Below are 10,908 nucleotides of genomic sequence, written 5' to 3'. Positions count from 1 at the left end.
TTACAAAAAAGGATAAGGTTGGGATTGAGAAAGGGTGGACAGGACACCACATGAAATGCTTGATTAACTGTGTTGACTGATGCATGTAGAGAAGAACCACTTCTATGAACCAGCATGAACTGCATCTGTTTTTTGAACAAATAATGTTTACACCAGCCGAGCAAAATTAAAACTCATGAACACCCAGGAGCTGTCACATGAGACAGGCTGCATACTGATGAAGACACAGATATGAATTTATCATCACTGGTGAGAATATGGAATGAAGAGAACAGTATCAGGAGGAGGATTGTCTCTGATGTACACTGATTGGTCAATGTCTTGAAGATAACATTTCTGATGCAATCTCTGTTGAACTTCGAAGAAACATGAAATATTACTGGACAGCAGCTGCGTGTGTTATTTGAAGGTAGAGCCCTGAGCAGAACCATGTGTTTTTCTTGTGATTTCTGCAGCCTTCTTTCATTCAGCAAGTTATCTTTTGATTAGAAACTGTTAAAAACATGACCAAACTATGGATTGTTTCCAAGCACAGTTTACACTACTTCACCGCCCTGTTGTTACTGGCAGCTGCTCAATTGCACATTGTCCAGAGTTCAAGAACAGACACACAAAGAAATTCTCGCTTTCGTGAACAAGCTGCTCCTTTTTTTCCCCTTAACTCACAGGTCTTTGGTGATAACACAAAAATGGGATGGGACTAAATCCCACCAATCCGGATGTGGTGGGCTGGAGCTTGGTATAAAACCAGGCTTCTGTGTATTTCAGTTCCACTCCTCACTTCGTTCACCAGCCACATCGTCTTCTGTCAGCTGTTGCACTTCTCTCTGAAACCATGGCCAAGGACATGACTCTGCTGTGGGGTTCCGGCTCTCCTCCCTGTTGGAGGGTCCAGATCATGCTGGAGGAGAAGCAGCTGCAGGGCTACAACCAAAAACTGCTTTCCTTTGAGAAAATGGAGCACAAATCCCAGGAAGTCCTGGACATGAACCCCAGAGGTCAGGTGGGTTCAAGTCAAATCTGCCATTTACAGAGAAACCAGTCAAATCTTCACTCAACTTCAGTCTGCATTTTTGTTAAATGAATGAATTCATATTACACATGCTTGAACTTAAAGTACTTGTCTTAAATTTTAATTACCCCCTGTTTGTCTTAAAGCTTCCTGCCTTCAAATGTGGGAACCATATCCTGAATGAGTCCTCTGCTGCCTGCTTGTTCCTGGAGGTGAGAACTTGGCTCTAGTTAATATTTCATGCAGCTAAGGCATTAATAAGGTTGAGGGCTGTTCTGCTTGTCAGACAGACACACTACACTGCAGAGGAAAAGAAATTGGAGCTCCATGCTGTTCTTCATAACAGTTCCTCGTTTTTCTGTTCCCAACAACAGAACCAGTACAAGTCCCAGGGAAACAAACTGATTCCCGACTCCCCCGATGCACAAGCGCTGATGTACCAGCGCATGTTTGAGGCTGTAACACTCGTCGAGAAAATGGGTATGCACACACTACATGTGTATAACTGAAGTATTTGGCTTTTGTTTTGCAAGGTAAGACTTCTGTGCTGGCGCTGAAAATACATCCACCCATCCATTATCTATACACTATGTAGATATATATCTATATAATATTAATCCTCATTAGGGTGGCAGGGGACTGGAGACTATACCAGCTGACTTAGGGTGAAGGCAGGGGACACCCTGGACATGCTGCCAGTCTATCGCAGGACTACATATACAGACAAATAATCATACTCACATTCACACCTACAGAGAATTTAGAGTTACTAATTAACCTCAGCATGTTTTTGAACTGTGGGAGGAAGCTGGAATACCTGGCGAAAACCCACACATGCACAGGGAGAACATGCAAACTCCATGTGGAACGATCCTGGGAAGGAGACATGAACCGGGGATCTTCTAGCTACAAGGCGAAAGTGTTAACCACCTATCCACGGTGCAGCCCACCTTAAAAATCCTTCATCTTAGTAAATGGTGCAAGTTTGTCCAAATTACATCTTAACCACTTGGATTTAGTGAGTTTTTACAGACTATCCAGGCTACTAAAGCTCAGGAACGGTTATGGGATTTAGCAGTTGTTGCCATTCTGCCTTTTGGAACTGAAGTGTTCAAAACACATGCTGAATGAAGTCAAGACGAGACATTAAATGCATTAAATCTATGTATATATGAATCTAAACCCTCGCAACAGGTAGTGATGTTGAAAGGTCACATGTTAATCCCGCAAAGGATCACATGCTCAGATTTGTTTACTTGTAAAGCTAAAATCATGAGTCTGGGTGCTTTATTGATAAGGGGGGCTGCTAAACTAAAATAGCTGAAATCCCAGTTCATTACAGTGGCTAAATGCATCACTTCAGGCTCTTATTTGAAACATTTTTACTGTCCTCAGTGTGAAGCCGATGTTATATAATGATGTCCTGACTGACCCCAGCCACTGCTGGTAAAAAGAAGTTACAGTCCAAACACAATGTGGGAGTCCATGTTATGCAACATGTTCACAGATTTCTTTGATTAGCCTCATAGTCCTCATATCTCAGAAAATGGTTATTACAACTAAATATCTGTTGACATTTTCCAGTGGATCTTGTCGCCTACAACTTCAGGGTCCCAGAGGGGGAGAGACACGACTCTGCTGTTCAGAGAAATAAGGAGGCTCTGACAGCTGAGCTCAAGCTGTGGGAGGGATACCTGAAAAAAACGGTAAACGCTTTAACACTCACACCACACACTACAGAGTGTAACCTAAGCTGACATTCATAAGCAAGAGTTTATACAAATTTAACTTTAATCTTAGCAGGATAGAGGTGAATGATTTAATGCTTGAAGAACAGCTCAGCATTTTAATAAAAATGCTCAATCACTACAGCTGAGAATTAGATGAGAACATTGATATGTTGGGCTTAGTCAGGTAACAAAATGCTGTACCAAGACCTCCAGCTTGCTGTTGTTTCCTTTAATTGTTCCATTCAAAAAATTCCATAGGCTGCTGGACCATTTCTTTATTGGGTGCAGTGACTGTCTGTTAGGACCACAAACCTCTGTAAAAACATAAATAGTTTGTTTTATTTCAACTGGTGTTCTGTCAGTGTCACAAGGATGAAATATGATGTGGTAATTTATGAATTTCACAGGTGCCGCCTGGTAAACTTTGTTATCTTTGGACATAGCCAGGCTGCCTGTTTGGTCCTATGTTGTTGAGATAAGCTGACTGGAGCTTGGTGTTGATCTTCCATCAGACCATCAAAAGAGAGTTTTCCCTTCACGTCAGACTATATCCTAAAAAACACTGTAACCCATAATGGATGTGAAATATCTAATTATTAATGCTCACATTTTTCCTAAATTCTTGTGTTCTCTCTTCTAGGACTGTTGCCTGGCTGGAAAAGAATTCACACTGGCTGATGTGCTTGTTTTTCCATACATTGCTTATATGTTCCACTATGGGTAAGTAGGTGAAAGAACCAAAAATGACTTTTATCTGCTTGTCAGGATGAAATAATAAACAGCAACAACTGCACAATTTAAAGTGTCAAAGCCAATTTCCTCTTTTTTATTTACTTATTTATTTTTTTACTTTAGGTTAAGCAGTGAGCGTTACCCCGCAGTGGCAAAATACTGCAACTCTCTGAAGGACAGACCCAGCATCAAAGCCACCTGGCCTCCTACCTGGCATAAATTAATCGACCAGGACACGTTCAAAACCATCTGAAATTCAAATCCTCCTCAGTGGACACACTAACTGTTTCTGTTGCGATTCGATATGTGACCACTCCCTATCATTGCACTAGTTTAAAAAAACAAAACAAAAAAAAATACGGTTTGCTTCTGCTATGAAGAGCAATTTTCTACCATCATTTGTTTGTGATTTTAAATACAAAAGATTCTTATTGTGCTGCGAACAAAAGCAATAAAAAAAGAGAATTTCAATTTGACTACTTAATTATTTCCAGGTCATCATTCAGAGATAATTCTTTCGGACCATTTATACATAAAATGTGAGCAAAAGATCTGAACAAATGAGAGTAGTACCTTTAAATAAAATGAGTAATATTATGGAATTATACTTGTAGGTTTCCACACAGATATTTGACCACAGGCTTCAAATATTGCAAGTGGGATTTCGGTGCTCTTCTTACATTTCAATAAACATGACAACAGCTTTAACTTCCGTTCTGCACTTTTACACTTTTGACAGTGGAGGTCACTAAAAGAAAATTGCAAATAGCATAGCTGCTGTTTGAACATGAACTATGGGTTGTGTCATGCCAAGACTTCAAATAATATACTAAATCACACAGCATGAAGACAGTTTTTTTTCTTTTTTTGATCAACACCACTTCTTGTGTTTGGTTTCTCACTCTGATATCAAAGCAGGTGATTTATTTCCCACTCATAGAGTGTAAGTTTCAATGGTTATTGTAATTGGTTTAATCATGCTGCTCAAGAAAAAGGCAATGACAGTTAAAATAAAATTCAGTCACCACATTCTGCATGACACAAAAACTAACATGTCTGCATACCAGGAATGAAACGACAGGGAAAGACAGAAAACTGTCTGGAGGTCTTGGTGCCAGAACATTTGAACGCTGATTTAATCTGTACTCGAAAGCAATTCATAGACCCAAGAGGTCAAACTTCACCTGAGTAATATGTAGCACCCGTATGCAGCCACTCTGTTGAGGTAATTACCCCGAGAATGGTGGGTGCTCGGGTTCGTAAAGCTAAATGAAAAAAAAAATAGATATCAAAATAAAAATGAGACCCAGAGAAGTTTTTTCCTTTTGGCCAAATTAGGAGAGGCCGGATTTAATACAACACAAATAGATATACCACCAATAAGTCAAAAAATACATAAGAGAAGTAACATAGACTTTCCCAAAAACCAAATTATTGGCTGGTTCGATAGGTGTCCCCGGATGGTCCTAATGACCAGTCCCGCTGTTATTTTTAAAGCTAAATCCCCTTCTCAAACAATGAACGCTAATATTTCCCCCTAAGTTTACCCCACAGTCTCAATGTTTGCCCTCCAACACCCACAAAATCACCGAACAATAGAACATCGATCTGTGTTCCATGATCGCACGCACACGTACACACATACACACTCATACACACACATACACGCGGCCACATGGCCAAGTCTACTCACTGTCCGTGTTCAGTCTGAATCAACAACGTGTTGCAACGCTGTTTGGTCCATAAAACATTGAGTGCGGTGAAACATTCCAATCCGAAGGATGCTAGCCGCCGGGCTAGCGTTAGCCAAGCTAGCCTCCTATCGAACTCATCATAAACTGCTCCCGCAGTCGGTTCTCCGTCCTCCTGCTCACCATCTGGCAGCTGGGCTTATATGTCCTCAGCCCCGTTCTCCAAGCTTCCTGCTTGGGGCTGCTGAGTCTGTGCTTGGGTTTTGCTCAAGCCAAAAAAAAAAACACGCTGTCTACGCCGCCGTTCCAGTTTAACTGGTGATCAGGTTAACTGGCGATAGTTTCCGTCTCCAGATGTTTCGTCCGCAGATTCGTCACGATCAGACCTGGATTTACGTGAAATAAAGATACCAGATAAAGAATACCTCACCGAAAAACGGAGGCATCACTATTTAATAAAGTCTATATCCATGTAAATATCATCTACAGACAGTAAAAAGAAACGTGCGGGCCGAAATAAAAAACACGTATTTTTCGAGTACGATGAGAGGATTCGAAACCACGTAATCCAGCGATAAAATTACAAGATCACCGTTTTACTCATTGTGCTACCGATCAGCTCGACAAACATTCCGCTTCATCCATATGGATCACTGTCATCCTGTCAGGTGTTTAACACCTGGTGATTGTTCAGGAAACACGTCCATGTCAACTGGGGATAATCACAACTTAACACAGGCTGCCTGGTTAAGAACGAGTCACAAAACTATTTATTGTCTCACCAAGAAAACCCACAACATAGAAGCACGTCCACTGCTGTGTTGTGTGTTAGTTTGTGTTCAGTGGAACAAGTTTTTATTGTTTTCTGAGTGACTAGTTTTGACAACGTGGTCTCAGTTTGTTCCGATGTATTTTAGCAAATAAAGCTAATGTTCTGCTGCGTGTTGTTCTGATGGGAGGCTGCTGAGGGTCTGAGTGTTTCTGAGAACAAACCCGAGTTAAACCTGAAGTTCTGCTTTGGATCTGTTCCACTGAACACAAACGAACACACAACACAGCAGTGGACGTGCTTTCATGTTGTGGGTTTTCTTGGTGAGACAATAAATAGTTTTCTGACTCGTTATTAACCAGGCAGCCTGTGTTAACCCTTGAGGCGCCACAGTTTTTTCAATAAAATATTCAATTTTGATATCACTTTTTCAAAAGGTTGTAACTTGAAAATGATTAGAGATAAAGGCATACTGTAAATGAGTAAAATCATCAGTATGATCCAAAGTTTGTGATGGGAGTAAGTTCACTCATCTAATTTGCATATCATGACGTCACCAGGCGGCGGACATATGGATTACATAACTTTCACAGATGTTTATCGATCAAGATGGCGTCTGTCTGTTTATCTGTGCACAACATTACTCAAAAACAGACCAACAGATTTGGATGAAATTTTCAGGGAAGATCAGAAATGACACAAGGACCAAGTGATTAGATTTGGGCAGTGATGTACATTAAAGTCTGGAGCCATGGATTTGTTAAAAATTTCTGTGTCATTGCAAGATAGTGGGATGGCGTCACTGTAACTATGACAACAAGTGAACGCTATGCTCTCTTGTATAATGTGTACATTGTAAGCATGAGATAAAAAATACAACAGCTGAACAAATATACAACTTACAACAAAGGATAAGGTTGGAGTTGAGAAAGGGTGGACAGGACACCACATGAAAATGTTTGATTAACTGTTTTGACTGATGCATGTAGAGAAGAACCGGTTGTATGAATCAGCATGAACTGCATCTGCTTTTCGAACCAAAAATGTTTGCATGCCAGACGCGCAAAATGAAAACTCGTGCACACCCAGGAGCTGTCACATGAGACACACTGCATACTGATGAAGACACAGATATGAATTTATCATCAGTGGTGAGAATATGGAATGAAGAGAACAGAATCGGGAGGAGGATTGTCTCTGATGCACACTGATTGGTCAATGTCTTGAAGATAACATTTCATTTTAGAGTAAGTTTTTTGATCATTCTCTTTGACAGGTCAGTGAAGAGGCTGACAGGAAAGTCGGGAGAAGAGACCTGCAGCAAAGGGCCGAGAGCTGGAATCAAACCCAGGCTGCTGTGTCACTGAGTATAGCCCCTGTTCATGGGTCGTCCTCTCAACCTGTTGAGCCATGTGGGCGAACCTTTGAAAATAACATTTCTGATGCAATCTCTGTTGAACTTCAAAGAAACAGGAAATATTACTAGACAGCAGCTGAGTGTGTTGTTTGAAGGTAGAGCCCTGAGCAGAACCATGCGTTTTTCTTGTGATTTCTGCAGCCTTCTTTAATTCAACAACTTATCTTCTGATTACAAGCTGTGTTAAAAACATGACTGATATGTGAATTATTTACAAATACTGTTTTTACTACTTCACTGCTCTGTTGTTACTGGCAGCTGCTCAATTGCACATTGTCCAGAGTTCAAGAACAAACACAAAGAAATTCTCGCCTACGTGAACAATCGGCTCCTTTTTTTTTTCCTTGACTCATAGATCTTTGGTGATAACACTAAAATGGGATGGGACTAAATTCCACCAATCCGGATGTGATGGGCTGGAGCTTGGAATAAAACCAGCCTTCTGTGTATTTCAGTTCCACTTCTCACTTCGTTCACCAGCCACAACATTTTCTGTCTTCTGTCTTCTGTTGCACTTCACTCTGAAACCATGGCCAAGGACATGACTCTGCTGTGGGGCTCCAGCTCTCCTCCCTGCTGGAGGATCCAGATCATGCTGGAGGAGAAGCAGCTGCAGGGCTACAACCAAAAACTGCTCTCCTTTGAGAAAATGGAGCACAAATCCCAGGAAGTCCTGGACATGAACCCCAGAGGTCAGGTGGGTTCAAGTCAAACTTGACGTTTATTGAGAAGCCAGTCAAATCCTCTCACAACTTCAGTCTGCATTTTTTAAATATATGAATTTATTTCACACATGCTTGAACTTAAAGTAACAATTTCAGTTTTTAATTTCCCTGTCTGTCTTAAAGCTTCCTGCGTTCAAATGTGGGAACCATATCCTGAATGAGTCCTACGCCGCCTGCTTTTTCCTGGAGGTGAGAACTTGGCCGAGGTCTTAATCTGGGATCTAGTTTAATATTTCATGCAGCTAAGGAGTTAATAAGTAGGAGGACTATTCTGCTTGTCAGACAAACAGACACGCTACACTGTAGAGGAAAAGAAACTGGAGCTCCATGCTGTTCTTAATAACAGTTCCTCTTTTTTTCTGTTCCCAACAACAGAATCAGTACAAGTCCCAGGGAACCAAGCTGATCCCCGACTCCCCTGATGCACAAGCGCTGATGTACCAGCGCATGTTTGAGGTTTTAACCCTCCACCAGAAAATGGGTATGTTCACCCTGATTTGCATAACTGAGATATTTGGCTCTTGTTTTGTGAGGCAAGACTTCTGTGTTAGCCCTGAAAGTCCTTCATCTTAATAAAAAATGGACCAAATGGTGCAACTTTCTACAAATTACATCTAAACCATTTGGATTTAGTGAGTTTTTACATACTATCCAGGCTACTAAAGTTCAGGAATAGTTATGGGACTTTGCAGTTGTTGCCATCCAGAGTTCTGCCTTTTGGGACTTCAGTGCACTTAGGAACATCATAAACCAACTCTGCTGTCTTTAAACCAGACTTCTGCCAGCTTCCTCAGAGGCAGTTTAACATCATTCATCCCTCCCCATGAGATCTGAGGTGTTCAAAACACATGCTATGCACTAATGAGTCATGCACTGACTTAATGAATTCACGACACACTGCATTAAATCTATGTATATATGAATCTAAACCCTTGCAACAGGTAGTGATGTTGACGGGTCACATGATAATCCCACAAAGGATCACATGCTCAGATGTTGGGTGTTTTGTTTCTTGAGGAACTTATTTCTTGCTAAACTAAAATAGCTGAAATCCCAGTTCATTACAATCGATAAATGCACCACTTCAGGCTCTTATTTGAACTGTTTTTACTGTCCTCAATGTGAAGCCGATGTTATATAATGATGTCCTGACTGACCCCAGCCACTGCTGGTAAAAAGAAGTTACAGTCCAAACACAATGTGGGAGTCCATGTGATTCAACATGTGCACAGATTTTTTTGATTACCCTCATATCTCCGAAAATGGTTGTTACAACTAAATATCTGTTGACATTTTCCAGTGTGCGTTATCTACTACAACTACATGGTCCCAGAGGGGGAGAGACACGACTCTGCAATTCAGAGAAATAAGGAGGCTCTGACAGCTGAGCTCAAGCTGTGGGAGGGATACCTGAATAAAACGGTAAATGCTTTAACAGTGACACCACAGACTACAGAGTGTAACCTAAGGAGGCATTCATAAGCAAGAGGCTGCAATCTAAGTGATACTCCAAGTATCTTAATGACAGTGGACTATCTGGGAGAGTTTTTTTTACAGCTTCAGTTTATACAAATTTAAATTTAATCTTAGCAGGATGGAGGTAAATGACTTAATGCTTGAGGAACAGCTCAGCATTTTAGTAAAAATGCTTAGACCAGGTACCAAAAGGCTGGACAAAGACCTACAACTTGCTGCTTATTCTTTTAATTACGGTATTCCGTGTAAAAATTATGTAGACTGCTGGACTATTTCTTTATTGGGTGCAGTGACTGCCTGTTAGGACCACAATCCTCTGTAAAACCACAAATAGTTTGTGGTGGAGCCATTTTTAAAGGTCACCAGAGAGGTGCTGTAGAGTGCGCTTTTAAGGAGCCACTAATTAGTTCAGGTGTGGTACAAGAGATACATTGTTTGTTGACTGCAGGCTAGCGTAGGCTGTCGGTGTTCTTTGGGTTAGAATTTGGACATTTGATTGTTGTTTTTGAACCAAATGAATGGACTGGCATATCCAACCAAAGAAAATGACTTGCTGTATTGTTTGTGAAAGCAAAGAACAGAGAAGCACACCAACAATGCCACGAGTACAAAACCGGGACGGTGCATCACCAGTTTGTTTTATTTTAATTGTTGTTCTGTCAATATCACAAGGATTAAATATGATGCTATCCCCTATGTCAATCTATATCTTTAAAAAAAAAACACTTTTACCAATATTGGATGGGAAATATTTAATTATTAATGCTAACTTTAAAAAAAAAAAAAAAACTCTTGTGCTCTCTCTTCTAGGACTGTTACCTGACAGGAAAAGAATTCACACTGGCTGATGTGCTTGTTTTTCCCGTCATTGCTTATATATTCCACTCTGGGTAAGTAGGTTAAAGGACCAAAAAGGACTTTTAGCTGTTTGTCAGGATGGAATAATAAACAGTAGCACTTGCACAATTTAAAGTGTCACAACAAATTTTCTCATTTTTTTCCTGTAGGTTATGTAGTGAGCGTTACCCTGCACTGGCAAAATACTACAACAGTTTGAAGGACAGACCCAGCATCAAAGCCACCTGGCCTCCTACCTGGCAGAGCACCCCCGCACAGGACACACTGAAAACTGTCTGAGATCCAAATCCTCCTCAGCAGACACACTAACTGTTTCTGTTGTGATTTGATATGTTACCACTCCTTGCATTCCACTCCTTTTTGTTTAAAAACTACTTTACAAACTACGCTTTGCTTCTGCTATGAAGAGCAATTTTCAACCATCATTTGTTTGTGATTCTAAATTCAAAATATTCTTATTGTGCTGCAAACAAAAGCAATAAAAAAAGAGAATTTCAA

The 10,908-nt window shown here is 40.6% G+C and overlaps 2 protein-coding genes across 2 annotated transcripts; both read left to right on the top strand.

The window, feature by feature from the left end:
* The first annotated feature begins 764 nt into the window (after positions 1 to 764).
* LOC111572204 (glutathione S-transferase A-like) lies at positions 765 to 3,945 on the top strand. Its single transcript, XM_023275772.3, has 6 exons — positions 765 to 1,003; positions 1,159 to 1,224; positions 1,387 to 1,492; positions 2,597 to 2,718; positions 3,383 to 3,462; positions 3,598 to 3,945. Exons 1-6 carry the CDS (start codon positions 836 to 838, stop codon positions 3,725 to 3,727), a joined length of 672 nt encoding a protein of 223 aa, XP_023131540.1. The 5' UTR covers positions 765 to 835; the 3' UTR covers positions 3,728 to 3,945.
* A 2,349-nt stretch (positions 3,946 to 6,294) lies between these two features.
* Positions 6,295 to 10,908, top strand: LOC111572206 (glutathione S-transferase A-like). The gene is made up of 6 exons (XM_023275775.3): positions 6,295 to 8,048; positions 8,200 to 8,265; positions 8,452 to 8,557; positions 9,377 to 9,498; positions 10,363 to 10,442; positions 10,560 to 10,908. The coding sequence occupies exons 1-6, from the start codon at positions 7,881 to 7,883 to the stop codon at positions 10,687 to 10,689; spliced, it is 672 nt and encodes a 223-aa protein (XP_023131543.2). The 5' UTR covers positions 6,295 to 7,880; the 3' UTR covers positions 10,690 to 10,908.

Source organism: Amphiprion ocellaris, chromosome 15 (assembly GCF_022539595.1).
Source record: "Amphiprion ocellaris isolate individual 3 ecotype Okinawa chromosome 15, ASM2253959v1, whole genome shotgun sequence".
Classification (NCBI taxonomy): domain Eukaryota; kingdom Metazoa; phylum Chordata; class Actinopteri; family Pomacentridae; genus Amphiprion; species Amphiprion ocellaris.
Note: the sequence above shows the minus strand (reverse complement) of the source record. Positions and strands in the feature narration are given on the sequence as shown.